This window comes from Echinops telfairi, unplaced genomic scaffold, assembly GCF_000313985.2.
Source record: "Echinops telfairi isolate 266 unplaced genomic scaffold, ASM31398v2 ScPeMD7_7475;HRSCAF=8513, whole genome shotgun sequence".
Lineage (NCBI taxonomy): Eukaryota > Metazoa > Chordata > Mammalia > Afrosoricida > Tenrecidae > Echinops > Echinops telfairi.
Window position 1 is genome coordinate 18445889 of NW_022111379.1, and position 16947 is coordinate 18462835.

Sequence of the window (16947 nt, forward strand, 5' to 3'; positions counted from 1 at the left end):
AGGACTGGGGTCATGATGGTGGGGGTTGAGGAAGCCTCAAAGAACCAGAGGACTACTGTACTCAGAAGGCTGTGGGGGGATGCAACTCTCACACATGCTAGTGGGACTGCATGATGGTGTGTATGATTGTAATGATCACTGTGGAAAATGGGATAGCACGTCCTTAAAAAGATCAATACCAGAGTTCAAAACGAGGACTAAAATTCAAAACCATTACAAGATCTGACTTACCGGTCTGATATAGACTGGTAGAATCCCTGACACCTTAGCACTTCAAATACTGTGCAAACCTGGAAGCAGTGGATTCAAATAGGCCATTAAAGTGAGGAATATACCCTTCAAAAGCACTAGCCACACAAACCAAACGGCAGCAACTGCCAAAGGCCCGAATTCCGAACGGAGGAAGGGGCAGTGAAGATGGGCAGACCCAGGCAGGAAATGGAGAAATGCTGTTACACAGAGGGCATTTCCAACTAATGTCACCACACCAAGCGTGTCCATGTGGCACGGGCGGTTAATTTGTTCTGTATATACATTTACCCAAACCACAATACTCCAAAACAAAGGGACCAAACACCTGGTTTGAAATCATGAACAGAAATTGAAAAGGCCACCAGCATGCAGAACCACAGTCCTTTAAAGAGAGAGATTAATCAAGTCCATCATTGTACCTCATTTCATTTTCTTTCTCTGCTGGGCCTCTGAAACTGGCCCAGCAAAAAAAAAGAAAGAAAATGGCCCAGCAGACGAGGGACAAGTACCCGGGAGACTGAGAAAAAGAATGTGATAGGTACAGAGAAGTCCAGAAACCCAGGAATGAAACATTATCTTAAAAATAGAAATAGCATAGGTCAATGACTTCAAGGACTTTCCTCCATAAAACTTTAAACACGCCAGTTAACAACGTATCTCTACTTAACGTATCTCTACTTAATAAAGCTGTGGTCTTGATTACCACTTAGAAATGTTTCAAATACTACCATCCTGTAGAATGTAGTGCAACTGAAGTTCACACTCAGCTAAGCATATGCACTCAACCCAGCATGGTGCAAATACATTCATGTATTCAGAGAAACGTGGACACAGTTGTTATAATTGTTGAAGGGGAAAATAATGTACTCTGAACTTTCACCCAGGCTACAAGTTTCCATTTTGTTATCCGTACCTCTTGGCTTCCCATAAATCTGTAGGAATTTTAAAAAATCACAAAAGATTAGCTTTGCCTGCTTGTCATTTATAGGGTCACAGCCATTTAAACAGGAAAACAGTCAACAATGTGTGCTTAGAACAAATGCTGTGTTTTGCCTACATTATGGTAAAATCCTGAGTTAGAGACTAGAAGAATAAATGCTATCCATTTACATCTACTTCTTAGCTGAATATAGCTTCTTTAAATTCGCACTGCTGTAATAAAAGCAATGCTTATTTTATACCCGGAAGGTAGTATTTCTTGTCAGGAATTCGAATCCTCTCCCAAATACCTAGTTTAACTTTCCTTTTGACTGAATCCTAATCACATCTAATGAAAGACAACAGAATGTAAAAGATCAATGCATTTCATTGATCTGCCTAGCGAGTGACCTAACATCCCCTTAGGATTATCGATGCCTATTCTTTTCCTTGCCGTATCTAAACCCTATTTATCACAAGCTTTCACCACTAACTATCCAGCTTTCTATTTTCTGGTATAAATCATATTAGTCACAAGAGGGGGCCCCCAAATGAGCTGCCTCCCGGGAAATTAAAAAGCCTGTGGCTGTAGGAACCCAGTAACGATGCCCCCCCAAAGCTGTACTCCTGGCTCTGGTTTACTAGGGAATCTTTCACTACGTATTTAAAGTAGTGAAAACAACAAAAACCCTGACAACCACCTTCTGAGTAGCCCGGAGAGACCAATGGCAGAAGCCAAGCAAAAACAAGGTTTGTTCTCATCAAGAGCTGTCAAGCTGGTTCTGCATCATAGCAACCCCATTATCTACAACTAGCAAGGCCTGGTCAGGCACCCTGTTCACAATCACTGCACACTAAGCCCATTGCTGCAGCTACTTTTTAACCTTTCTTGTGTGGGGTGAGGGGCATTCCTAGTTTTCAGGGACCCTCTTATTTACAAAGCATGAAGCCCTTTCTCCAGAAACTGTCCTGTCCTGTTAACATGCCCAGCATAACCAAGGTAAGTCTCACCAGTTTCCCAGGCTCACTCTGGCTATACTTCTTCCAACACTGGTCTCTGCATCATTCTGGTGGTCCACGGTGTATTTAATATTCTTTGCCAACATCATAATTTAAAAGTATAAATTCTTCTACCCTCCTTATTCTTTGTTCAGCCTTTACATGCATAGGCGGCCACTGTCAATCCCACGGCTGGGGTCAGATACATCTTCGCCCTCAGAGCAACATCCGTTTTGTAAGCCTATGCCTTTTATTTCCCCCCTCCAGATTTGCTCACTACAATGTCTTGATTTCTTGACTGCTGCTTCCATGGGCACCGATTACAGATCCACATAAATTAAAACAAGATTTAGTCAGTGCCAAATCCACTAAGAATATCCTTTTTGTAAAACATTTGGAGACAAGCAGGTAGGACTGAATATTGTCTTTTGTCTTACAATAGAATGATGAAAATGTAAAATGAGTTAAAAGTTTAGAAAAAGAGAAAATTATCCTCCCTTCACAGCTGGACTGGGATTGTTGTTACAAGCATTTAAAAGACATGTGCTTCTAAAGTCAAAAATGGACAATTGGATGCCAAGGTTGATCAATAAAGATGGTTGGAAACACCAAGTACCTATCTTATGCCAGTCAGCAAACTCACAAAAACATTTTAAATCATCATTTGAAGCTAACATCAAAGCAAATTTCAATTTTAAAACTAAGCATAACCTCAAGTAACGCCCCTGCTGAAAGGACTTACCGACTAGATTTATACTAAGTATAAGCATCTCATTTAATTTTTAAAATTACCAAACCTCAATAGTATTAATAACTCAGATTCAGAGCAACAGTTGGTTAAATTGTAATTTTTTTATTGGAAAACAAATATACAACTTGGAATGGATTTGAGGCAAATTGTGCCATAAGCAGATTTTCTTTAAGTGGCTAAACAAAGTTTAAAAAGCAAGTAACCATAAAAGAAAAGGTTTCTGGTACAGGACCAGCAGTACAAAAAAATAGTGTACGAGTACCTGGATAATACACCCGTTTTGCAATAGTGCAACTTTAAGTACATATTGTTGACTGTCCTTAGTCCACGCAGAGTTACAACTCCACACTTCAACAACCACATGCTGACGGCTCCTGAAGAAAACTACTGAAAAAAAGGCCTAACCAGATGTTCCCTCGTTTGACCAACGCCATCTAAGTTTAGATGTGCAGAAGGGCTTAGATATATCCAGAGTAAGCCACATGCAACATGTTACTTGATCAATTTTCTAAAGTAAGGTTTCAGGACACTGACAGTAAGATAAGGGAAGAGAACATGGAGGAATGAAGTCCTAATTACTATACATGCATATTCTTTTGACAGTTGGGGGAAACCTTTTACAGATAAGTTACAAACAAAGAAAAGGCAAATAAACAATTTTGTACAAGAAATTTAACACATTCTGTACAGTGTCTTCACTTTGCTGTCATCATTTGTACAAACTCTGAAAAAGAAGAAGTACATGAAAAGTTAAGTCAATGGCAAACCAACCATCATCTTTACACAATCACTAAACCCTCTCCATTTCTTTCCTTAGAATTACCATAAAGAAATAGGGGAACACTAGTTGATAGTCAATACTGCAGCTTTATAAACTTCACACTCTGGACTATTTAGAGAAGCTGCTATAAAGAAAAGAAAATGTATTGAATTTTAAGTCTGTTAGGTGCTTAATCAACATTCATGCTAAGTCGATAGTCTAACAGATAGTTAACAGATTCGGTTTAGAATGTTAAAATGTTAAGCTGCTTCCTAAAATAATTGTATCATGTAAACTCTACATCAAAAGGGAAGGGAGAGGGCTCATTGGAAAGCCTTTCAATTTCCAAAGGTCTCACAATACATCCATGTGGTGACCAGCCCCACAGTTTAGGCACAAGTAACACTTTTGAATTTGACCTTTTGTCAACATTTCAAACTAAAGCCAATTAGAGAAAACTAGAGAAGCCAATGGAGAAATGAAACCAAAAAGCCAAAGCTGCTTGCTGTCAAGGAGATCCCAACTCACAGCGACCCTCTCCTCTACAGGGCTTTTGAGGCTGAAGTCTTTGCAGAAACACGTAGGCTCATCTCTCTCCCAGAGCACGGACCTTGTGGTTAGCAGTCCAACACTTAGCCAACCGCATCACCAGGGTGCTTCAAGGGATAAAAAGTTACCTAATTCTAATCTGAAGAGCGTCATAAATTGTTTTCTCAAGTTGTTTCACTACTCTTATACAAACAACTGTTTGGCATGGAGTGGAGCACTATGCTTTTCCAACTTTAACGCACACAGCAAGCACAAGTATCTTGTTAAAAAATGCTGGTTTCTAGTCCTAAAGGTAGAACAGGATGGAAAACATTTCTAAAAATGTCCCAGGTTAATAATGTTATTGTCTGATATGTAGACAACATTCTGAAAAAGTCAGGGAGATTTAACCTATCAGAAACATTCTCTGAATGCAAAGTCAACACATCAAAAGAGGTGATGAAAATGAAATAATTACCTTCATAGTTTACTTGACCATCACCATCAATATCTGCTTCCCTGATCATTTCATCAACCTCTTCATCTGTTAACTTCTCTCCAAGGTTTGTCATCACGTGACGAAGTTCTGCTGCACTAATGTAGCCATTGCCATCCTTAAAAAAAAAGGTTAAGATGTCTAAGTGAAATGATAGTTGGAATGGAAGTTTACTAAACTTCACATTAAAGGAAAATACTTCGGTGACAGACACAAATTAAAGGGAGTATGCTGATGGTTGTCATAAAAATTAAATGTCACCAATAGTCAAGAAAGAAGTCCTCAGGTTTAAATATTTAACAAGTCAAGTGACACCTCCTTTACAAGACTAACACCAGTACATATGTTATTGGAAAGTCTAAATAATGTTAGATTTTTATTAAGCTTTGCTTGATATTTGAAGGACTTTACTAACTTATCAGGAAAACAAGTCTTCAAAGAATAAGAGATCTTGTGCCATAATTTAAATTTTGTCCTCCAATAAAAACTGCACTAAATTCAGTCCTTCGTCGGACAGGGCAAGATATGACAAAATATCAATTTATAAACTATCAAGGGCTCATGAGGGAGGGGGAAGCGGGGAGGGAGGAGAAAAATAAAGGCCTAATGTGGGGGTTTAAGTGGAGAGAAAATGTTTTGAGAATGATGTACAAATGCGCTTTACACAATTGATGTGTGTATGGATTGCGATAACAGTTTTATGAGCCCCTAATAAAATGTTAAAAAAAAAAAATTCAGTCCTTAAATATCTACCTTATCGAACACACGGAATGCTTCTCTAATTTCTTCTTCACTGTCTGTGTCCTTCATTTTTCTTGCCATCATTGTCAGAAATTCCGGGAAGTCAATTGTGCCATTACCTGAAAGTTTAGTTGAAACATTAAAGCAGAATTTACAATGACACTTCATCAACAGCCCTCCTCCCCCATAAATTAAAAGGACGTACCATCAGCATCTACTTCATTAATCATGTCTTGTAATTCTGCTTCTGTGGGATTCTGCCCAAGAGACCTCATGACGGTTCCCAACTCCTTTGTGGTTATAGTTCCATCACCATCCTTGTCAAATAGTGAAAAAGCTTCCTTGAACTCTGTTTGGGAGAGGGGGTGGCAGACAATCCCAATTTACAAGCCAACAATAAAAAATAACCTCCTAAATGAGATATATTCATCAACTCTTAAAACAAATATATATATGAAGATAGCAATCAAAAAAGCATTTTGGTTCTTGACAGAGTAGGTTAAAAACCTTTCATTAACACCTTTTCCCAATCATGCCAGTATATGCTCACAGTAATCTGTCAGGGAGTTTTCGTCTAAATCTTACAGCAAACTCCCATATCTGGACCAAATAAAAGGTAATTATTCTGAATTGAAAGAGTATAACAACCAAAGTCTTAAATTATTGGCTTCTGTGTTATTCATTAGATTGCATCAGTGAAACTTAGTTCAAACATTATAGCTTAACTCAGAATACAAAATGAGTACGAATACCCAATACACTTAAAGAGAATTAACTACACGACGTGCTGTACATTTAGAGCTAACCTCCAAAGGTTCAACTATGTTCTACAGCAATCATCTACGAAACTTCAATAAACTTCAGAACCGCATGCAACATAGGCTAGTTTCTTTTTCTACAAGGTGGGAGAAGGGACTACTACCAAAAAAATATCTAAGGTTAAAACTGGGCTGATCAAGACATGAATGTTTTAGTTAAGTGCTTTAAGAGAGGTAATTTACGCTGTTCTTTAGAATATGAAACCCTAAGATTGTAAAACAGTCAAACAATGTATTACTATTTAAAATCTGTTCTTCTGAAATTATGCTTCTGATTCACCAATGGACTTAACAGCAGAGATTAATCTGCTAGTATTTTCCAACCAAGACATATTCTAAAAGATATTAGACCGTATCAGCACGCAAACATAAAGGCAGTTTACAGGGCCAACAAGCCTCTCTAACATAGCTATGCATTTGAATGTTTATATATGAGACATGTTTAAGAACAAGTGTACCGACTCACTCTCTAATTCACTCACCCTCTCACTCTCTCTCACTCACTCACTCACTCACTCTCTAATTCACTCACCCTCTCACTCACTCTCACTCACACACACACACACACACAAAAAAAAGAACAAGTGTACCTTGTAATAGTCCAAGGCTGTTTATTCCCTGCTGCCTATCAATATACAGGTCCCAATTCATATATATACCTTCCATTTTCATGCCAGCTATTATCTCTTTTATGGATTCAAGTATCCTTCCCCTGATTTTGCCCGTCAGCAAATAAGGATCTTTATGTCTCTAAATTCAAAGTCATATTTTAAGTGCTTGTACCCTTAGTACCCTTATTCCTCCCCAAATTGCCAACAGCACCACCTTTTAGAGGTGATATGTAATTCCACTGCTAGGACACATATTCCTCTATCAAATACGCAATTAAAATGCCTTCCACATCAAACCCCTTCAAAATGGAAAATGCTTAGTCCACCAATGAATATCTATAGCTACCAATCCCATCAAGTATGTTTCAGTGTATGCACAACACCATAAAGTCTAGAAGTTTAAAAATGTAGACTTTGGAACTTCAGAGGTCCGTTAAAAGCTTTTTGGTCCAGCTTCTTCACAGTTGTTAAATATGGAGAATATGGCTCACTATTTTCTAAACTTAAGAATTTAATTACATGCATATATGTATGTATTCCAATTGTACAAGCACATATTCCATATGTATTAAGATAAATAAATCCACGATCTCAGAAATCTAGTCATATTTCAAATATGACCAGAAACCTGTGTCACTCCAATTGGTGCATAGAATTGTATTCGAATAAACTATACTTGGATAAACAAGAGTAAAAAAAAATTTATAAAGTGTGAATGCACTTAAAAGCTGTGCTATGCTTGGCAAATTAAACAACCAGCCTCACTGCCTTCAAGTCAACGCCCATTCATAAATGACCCTACAGGACATTTCCCAAGACTCTTAACTCCTGCAGGGAGAGGAGCTGCTGGTGATGTCAAACCGCTGACCTGGCAAGTTAGGACTCAGGAAAGGCCAGGGAAAAGATGACTTCATTTCTTACAGCATCCAAAGTTGCACTGAACAGACTCCAGACTTGTTTTTCTCCTACTTTCTATCGGCAAAGCTCTTACTCTCTATTCCCACCTCTTACTTGTAAATGTAGTCACACTTCTTACCCTCTTTTTAGGCCTTTTCATTCATGCCCATTTACAATGACAATTTCACATCTTTTAAGTCTAACCCATCTCTCCTTAAATCTCAGGCCTTTATTTCAGCAACAAAGCCTGAGGAGCCATATGAAATCTTCTGCCTTAAAACCAAGTCCTGTAGAATACTCCCAATTAAATACTACCCAATCTTCTGTCCTATCTCTACAACTAATACTTTATTCAAAGCCCAATCATCCCTTTCCTGAACTATTTATATTACAACAGCTTCCTAATTGAAGACTCACTTATCCAAATTGCCTCTGTCATATTGCCATTTTGGTAATCATCTCAAAATCTTATTTGCTTAGCTTCAGAGTGGATATCACTAATAGTATGCTACAGCCAATAGTAACTAACATTTTGTTCCATGTAAATACTATTTATTCTCAGAGGAACTCATCAATTTACCAAATAGAAGTTTAGTATCAAACTAGTGATTGATTTTATGAAAGTAGTCTATAATTTAAATTTATAGCAACCCAAGGACAAAAGCAGATAGGGAGGACTTACCCACAAAACAACAGAATTTGATTACAATTTCCACTTTACTCAGATTTTTCTTTAAAACATTGTGTAGAACTATTTTCATAAAATAATTTGTTTGAACATACAGCACCTACCAACTGTTAACAAAGACTACACAAAATGAAAGTATTTAGAATATACAATGGGTTTTTTCAAAAAGTCATGGAAAAATCTCATTATCTTTTCATTCCAATTTTCCACATGCACATTCAAAGCCCCTGTCTTTGTCTACATCCCTTCTACATAGTATTCAGACACAGAAGCCTAACACCTAACATTTCTTTGCATAAATTCCTGAAGTTTTAACTGTTTGAGTTCTAAATTCGTTAGTTTTAAAACCTACCCATCCTTAAAAAAGGTTTGATGAATGAAATGCTCTACTATTCCTGAGTGACAAGAAGAAATGAAAAATTCTCAATGCCTGTTTATTCCAAATTTGTTTATATTTTTACACTGAAGAGCCACAAATAACTGTAAAATTTACTTGAAATATTAAACAATAAACCTACAAGTACAATTTAAATTTACCCACTTTTTAGTCTCCTATACTAGTCAAAGCTAATTTAGTAATCTTTGTGCATAGAAACATAATTCTACGCAAGACTTATTCCGGGAACTGACATATGAACTTGAGAGGCAAAGCCTAAATATACAATCAGGAGAGCAGGTCCTGAACATCAGAGGAAGAAGAGCCACTTTCAGATAACTGACCCAAGTCAGAGGCAGCCTCTGCTCAGATCCATTCTAGCCACTGGCATATACAGCTCTCGTTTTATGAAAGTAGGTTACCACGAAACAAATAACAAAAGAAAATTCCAATGCTAGTTTAAAAACATCTATTTATTTTGAGTTCTGATAATAGTTCCTTAAATGGTCATGATGGATCAGACCTTGGTTGGCACCATGTAATTATTGACATAAACTAAGTAAAGCTGGTCTTTTTTACCAAATGAGTTTTATCCTGTACACTTTTTCTGTCAGGGCCTCTAAATATCAAAACCACATAATTAATGACATCACTGCAGAAATCAACAAAATTAACCTGTTCCTGGCATCACACTACTCAGTGTGACCAAGTGACATACATAATTCATTGGCGCTAACAGTAACTTCATTTGCAGTTTGTAGAACTTCTACATAAGTTTGCAATATTAACCTACCAAGAGAAAAACTGTCTTTAAAGTACTTTAATATATATTCAACACTGCATTGTTTAAAAAGCTTGCTTCCTTTAACAATTTGGACAAACATGTTTTAGACTCCAAAATAATGTCGGCCGCCAGCAGCAATGACAATTAACTAAGTGAAGAAGCAAAAAAACAGTGCCTTCCTCTCAAAGGTAGACAGACATTGAAATGTGCCAGATCAGAATCAAAGGGGCTTCTGGGAAAAGTCAGATAATTCTACATTTTCATATCATGTATGTCTTTGAAAATGAAATACATTCTGTATGGATTGTAATAAAGAGTTGTATGAGCCCCTAATAAAATGATTGATAGATAAATAAAGAAATAAATAAGAAAATGAAATACATTCATTCAAAAGTATTTATTCAGTGATTACTGGTTGGAGATACTGGCATAGACAACCACACACAAAAGGTTTCTGGATGTCACGGGGTGCATATTTTAGTAGCACAGAAGCTTGGTCTCTCACTTAAAACGGTTTTATGTCTAAATGTTCATGAAAACCTGGGGGCAAGGAGTAGCTATGAAGAATCTCATGGTCTAGGCGTGCGCTCTCTCTCTATATATATAGACAGATATTTTTTCCCTTGAATATTTTTATTGACATATCATATTCATTCCAATATATCCCTTCCCATACAGTTAGTTCTCTCCTTCAATCCCATCGTTTAGGGCTATAAAATCATCAATGCTATCAACCCCCCTCTCCCTACCTCAAGTGAGAGAGGTCTTAAAACAGATTTTTCTCTCACTCAAATTTTATTATGGAAGTCAAATGATAAAATTTATTATATAAACAATATTCAAATAAACTAAGTATTTATAAAAATGCTAAGCCTTCGAAGATCAATCCTCTTACTGCATATACTGTGTCTAAGCTGAGTTTTTCAGATTTTTAATGCAGTTTATGTGGTAAAATGAAGAGCCTCAGCTGATATTTGGGTCGACTTATACTCGAGTATATATGGTACATACCAAACTATTTTAGGAGGGGTGTCTGTGCTTGGAGGGCACCAATGAATATCAACTATATGATGGGCATCTGAAATATGTATTTTCTACTCCAAAGTGAATATCCTGTGTAGTAAGGGCCACACTTGACTAAGGAAATGAATGTCAGAAAAGAGATAGGTTGAGGTGGAAAATAGAGACATGTTTTCTCCCAGCCAAGTCAATCACTAAAGAGGATACATTACATAATAAATTATTTCAAATAATTTTCCATTTCACTGATTAACAAATTACTTCCAATGCTCTGCTGGGTTGCTTCAACCCACTTCATATATGCCCAGTTACTAACTCTAGAAAGCAAATCCAAAGTTCGAGTCAATTTCACACAAGTGAAAACAAAAATTGTTTAAATAAGGTCTTAATACCAAGAACGTATCAAATACTATTGTCATGGAGGGGTGAGAAAACTAATGATTGCTTGCTCTATTTAAACAAGCCATCTCCCCCCTTTCAGCCCCACCCTACCCTCAAAAAATACAAAGCTTTGAAGAACAAGAAATCATTAGTTCCCTGCTGTCTTTCTTATTGTGGTGGTGATTATCTTTTAAAAATATACTTAAACCACTAAATTGTACAGTAAGTGAATTATATGTCAATAAAACTGTTAAAAATTTTAAACAGACATTTTGATGTTAATCAACCACCTGGACCTATTAGAATTTTAAAAAATCAAAACTACTGTTTACCGGTAATGGCATAAAGACTGCATGGTATCAACTTTTACTTAACAACTACACAATGTCCATTGAAAGGCAAAGGAGACAAAATTAAAGCACTTCATTTCAGTATCTGTCATTGCTTAAGACAAAATTTAAATCATGCTACAATATTATTTTTAAAATACTAACTTGTGGGTCTAAGCTTTCACTAGAGGTAAAGGTTATTTCCTGATTATTTAGATAAGTAAATCTAGGATTAAAATATTAGCTAATCTGAGTTTAAATTCAGTATTCCCCTTCTGATTCTAAGCTTCAAATTATCTTACTCTTGACCCCTCTCTTGAGAATTAGTAAAAGAGCTCTGGTGGTAACTTGCACAAAACAAAATGCCCACGACTGCCAGGTCCCAAAGTTTTTCTATCTACAACGCCTAAAATCCAGGTCTTTAAATACGTTACCCTACATCTTCTTCTAGAGTCAAGCTTACTTTTTAACTTGACATTAAACATAATTTTTACCAACTATGAAATTGAGCAAATTAATCACTTAAAAAAAAAAAAGCAGCCTCACTGCCACTGAGTCGATGCGGACTCAGAGATTCTATAAGTCAGGGGAGAACTAACTACCCAGTAAGTATTTACAGTAGCAGAAAGCCCTTTCTCCCACAAGGCAGCTGGTGGTTTTGAACTACTGACCTTTCAGTACCAAAAATCATATACCACCAGGGATCCTACTAATTTCATGTTATTTACAAAAATCCATGGATACAGCTCAGCAAACTATTTCACTCACCTGCAATCTGCTCTTCAGTCAGTTGGTCAGCCTACAAAGAGATTAAAGAGACAGGTAAGTGATTCAGGACTATGCAGACTCAGTAGAGTTTCAGGGGGGAAAAAAATTTTTTTTTTATTTTCAACATAAACTATTTACCACGAGCTTCACTTATTCTAAAACTCTTAGTCATAGTAATATGCACAGCTGGGCAGAATATGTAATACATTGTCTCCAATGATAAACTGTCTTGACCCCAAAATTCAAGGCATATGATTATTTCAGAACTTTTGAAAATTCTGGATTTTAAACATAAGTGAAAATAAGCACATCTACCATACGAGAATATTTAACTGGAGATAAAGTCTTCTACTTACGGCAAAGAGATATTTAAATTTAAGATCATCAGTTCCTACAACTCATTATCTGCAGAAATCTTAACTGAACCCAAAAGAATTTTCTAAGGGTCACTATTACACAAATTGTTAAACATCTTTTAAACATTCAGCTTCCAAACCTTAAAAGCAAAAATCCTTAAATTAAAATCCCATCTCTAAAAGATGAAATCTGTTGTCTATTTTTTCTCAATCTCAGAGTAAGTCATGCTTCTAGCACATATAGCAGAGCTACTTTTGTTTTTAAAGACATTTGCAGGCTTATGTATTTCCTAAAATATGCAGATGTGGGTCTTATTCAATCTTCACAATAATCCTAAAAGGGCACAATATCCCCAGTTTTCCAGATGGGGAGCAGTTCAGGCTAAATTTTGGGAGTGGTAGGATATAAAATTAGTAGTTCGTAGAGCTAGGATTAAGTTCTAAGGTGACAAATATCCCCAATGCTTGAAAAAGCTTTAATTCAGATCACAATATATCAAAACGTTTACAAAACATCAAGGCTCCTTGGTCTTCTTTGGGCCTGTCCTTTGGACGTCTCATTTGCTACCAGTATGCACACCCTTGCTATAACTGTAGGTAGTTACTTCCTACTTGAGGGCACTGCCAAGAAATACTCTATCTAAAATTCTACCCACATGGAGCCAAGTGTTCTATGACTAATTCATTTATTTGTAGGCCATTGTCTACTTTCACTCTGTTTGAATAAACACACCTTATTAGATATGTAACACCTTAAGCGAGAACAGCGCTACATTTTCCCCAGGGGCAGCATGAGAAAATTTGAGAAGGAACCCAGAAAGCAGAAGTTTATTTCCCTGTCCAGAAACTTAATTATTTTGATTTGCTCCTGATGCAAATATAATTCATTTCTATTAAAACAAGTCTGGTCAACTTAAAACCTAAGAGCCAATAATTAAATTTGAAAGCAGAAGCATATATAAAATAAAACATCTACTTTCACTCCTATAATCCCACCAGCAGGTGTTTGGTATAAAGCCAGGCATAGATTGCTTTTCCTAGGAGGGGAAATGTTAAATCCATTAAACCCACTGAGTTGTTTACTTTATTATGATAGACATGACAGAAGTATTTGGAGTCTCTGTGTGGTGCAGTCTACATACGAGGCTGCTAACAAAAAGTTGGAGGCTCTAGTCTACTCGGAGGCACCTGGGGAAAAATGTGCCACTGAAACCCCTATGGAGTAAGTAGTTCTACACTGACACACATGGAGTTGGTTCACAAGTTAAAGTTGATTCATAGGTCACTAGTTTTTCCTCAATGAGGGATTTACTTCTAGGGTGATTCCAACTGTGCAGATAGATGTTCCACTGTTTCTGAGTGAACAACAGCATAGCTTACAGAGCAGCAGTTCTCAACCTATGACCCCCTTTGGGGGTTGCCTGATTCATAACAGTAGCAAAATGACAGTGATGAAGTAGCAACGAATATTATGGGCGGGGGGTCACCACAACAGGAGGAACTGTATTAAAGGGTGGAGGCATTAGGAAGGTTGAGCACCACTGATGCAGAGATGGGAGGGGGGTGTGGGGCAGAGGAAGAGCAAGGTCTTTTGAGTCATAACTGGGGCTGGTATCTCAGCTCTGCCACCAAGTAGCTGTGTGATCTTGGCCATGTCACTCCACCTCTCATAGTCAACTTCATCTGTAACACATGAATAAAAGGCCTCCGTGTGAAGGGCGCCTGTGCAGATAAAGTGAGAATGTAGACAGCTAAACCACAAAGCACAGTGGTAACTAACTCTTACATAAAGTATCCAATAAAGAACCTAAAATGCTAATTTCAACACAATTAGCTCAATTTTCAGAGAAGGGAGATATGTGTAGCATCAAGACCAAAAATGTTTATCACTTAAGCTAAATATGTCACTGTAAAGCTTTACAATTATCCAATTTTGCTAGGAGAATCAAAGTTTAAGGGTCGCATATCATCTTGTCCAGCCTCATCTTTCTCTCAGGGTGGCTGGTTGGTTTCAAGCTGCTGACTTTGTGGTTGGCAGTCCAATGCGTAATCACTGCACCACAAGGGCTCCGATAGCTCAGTTTTCCTTGCAGAGTTTTAATGCTTTAAAAAAAACCCCAAGTATTTATGCAACTAAAAAAAAATTTAAGTTTTTACATATTTACTAACCCAGAGAGTTCAAGGGTTTAAAAGAAACTACTAGCAACATTCCAATTAAAGCCTATTGAATGCAAGAATTCAAGACTCCATAGGAACTCTAATTAGTAAGCCTTTTCCAATTACTCATTGCTCTGTAGTCAATTCCCACTCATAGTGACCCTGTAGGGTCGGGAAGAACTGCCCCACAGTGCTTCCTAGGGCGTATGTCATATCTAAGGAGCTGACTACCACATCTTTCTCCCAGAGGGGCTGGTTGGTGGGTTTGAACTGCTGGACTTTCCATGAGCAGCTGAGCACTTTAATAACAGCACCATCAGGGTTCCTTTGTTCAAATACAGGCAAATAAAACTAGTTGCTATTTGTCTTTGGAGAGTCCAAGAATTACACGTTGGGGAAAACTCAAGCTCATTAACATGTGTGTTTACCTCAGTAAAGTGAAGGCTAAATTCACCAGAGAGATGACTAGTTTTTATTCTCTTATTTCTGTAAGGATTGAGGATATATAATTTGCTTCCTACTGCTCTTGTCACTCCTGACAAACTTCCAGGCATTTAATAAATTCTCAGGTTCCACCCAAACTACTTAGAATCCACATTTTGTAGAACCACCAAGTGATTTAAAGTGGGAGCTTTAAGAAAAAATGTTGAAGTGACTGTGTTTCTATTAAACATTTCCCAAACAGCACTAAAAGTAGGTAAATACTTCTGGAGTTTAGGGAAAAACTTAAAAAAAAAAAAAAATCACTGCCACTTAGTTGAAGCTGACTCACACTAGAAGGGCCCCTGTGAGTTTCCAAGACTGTAACTCTTTCCGGGAGTGCTATAAAAATCATTCTAAGTTCTTATCCGAATAAACTGCATGGTACTCCATAGCCTGGAAATGGAACATAAACTGCTACCCTTCACCCATCCCATCTGTTCAATCCAAGTGCTAGGTAGTGGGGGTTGGGTGCCATCAAGTGGATTCTGACTCGTGATGCCCATACAACAAAGGCTTCACGTTAAAAAACAAACGAAAAAACTACAATTTCAGAAGACGTTATTTTACTTATATCAAAAGCAGTTTGAACTATTTCAATAGGGTGAAAGATGCCTCAATTCTGAACACTTACTACACCTCTACAGCAGCGTGGATTTTTAGGAGAGAAAGTAAGCCACTAATATAAGATGATTCCTAAAAATTTAGGACCTTTATTATAGGTCCTGGTAGAATTTGATCATTCTAGCTGAAGCCAGAGCATCTATCATTCACAGTGAATTCTTTGATTTCCCGAGTTAACTAAAACAGACATCCTTGCAGCTTAATGGAACGATTATTTGTTCAGCACAATTTTTTACCTATCCGCACCTTTTACCTATTATGGTAGCTTCAAGTCTTCTACAAGTAATTCTCTTACAAAGCAACCGATCAACCACAAGTAAACCTGTATCGGTTAATTTTATTCCACTTAAATGAATTTTTATTTCTTGAACTGAGTCCTAATTTCAAACCTCACAGTCTTAATCATACTTAGGGAGTTACTCAAGGGTAATTTCCAAATTAATTTTGTAATCAAGCCGTGTCAACTGAACAAAGTAACCTAACAACCCCCCCCCCAAAAAAAAGCATAAGCAGTGCAAACTGTAAATACAAAAGCTGACCACTGCCAAGTCACCTCCAAAGTGCCTAAACATCGCCAAGAAAAATCTAGTCATGTGCTACCAGAACTGGTTAGGAAAAAAGCCCTCATTATTGAAAAGTGTCCCCAACCTGTGGGTACATGGATCACATGCCTATAAGTTTCATTCTAAAGTGAATCGCTTCCAGCAGCATATTCAAATCCAGAATAATCTAAATCAACCTGGAACAAACGCCATCACACCTAAATGAACGCCGGAGCAGCCCCGGTGAGCTCCGGGAGGTTTCAGTTGGCAAGGACTCTCAGCTCCTGTTTAAGCTGTCACCTTGCCTCGTGGACACACCCATCGGGTAGCCACTTGGCAGAGGGAACCACAAGTAAGTATTGCAAATTACCGCCCTCATTAGTGCTTTTTTTTTTTTTTTAAACAGGAAAGGTCAGGAGTTCCGGTCTTAGACGACAAGAAAAAGCTTTTTAAAATTCCCTGCCCCACCCCCACCCCTCCGGCAGCTTTTGACAGCCATTACTGTACAAATGAATTACACTGCACATTAACGTGAGCTGGCAATTTCTGTGTGGACGTAAGGGTCATTCGGGGGGGCGGGGGTGAGAGGTGTCTTTAAAATCGCTCCGTGCACGGCCAGTCCTCCAGCGGGATCTGGAGCTGCCCTTCCGACCGTCGCGGGGGCCCAACCC

General features: G+C 37.7%; 1 protein-coding gene across 1 annotated transcript in view; it reads right to left on the bottom strand.

The window, feature by feature from the left end:
* Positions 1–3002: 3002 nt before the first annotated feature.
* CALM2 (calmodulin 2) overlaps positions 3003–16947 on the bottom strand; it is a 14981-nt gene continuing 1036 nt past the window's right edge. Inside the window, exons 2-6 of the mRNA XM_004699753.4 lie at positions 12118–12148; positions 5651–5794; positions 5458–5564; positions 4687–4822; positions 3003–3644 (exon numbers count right to left, since the gene is read on the bottom strand). Coding sequence (XP_004699810.1) covers positions 3616–3644; positions 4687–4822; positions 5458–5564; positions 5651–5794; positions 12118–12148 — 447 coding nt within the window. The 3' untranslated portion in view covers positions 3003–3615. The remainder of the gene's footprint in view (positions 3645–4686; positions 4823–5457; positions 5565–5650; positions 5795–12117; positions 12149–16947) is intronic.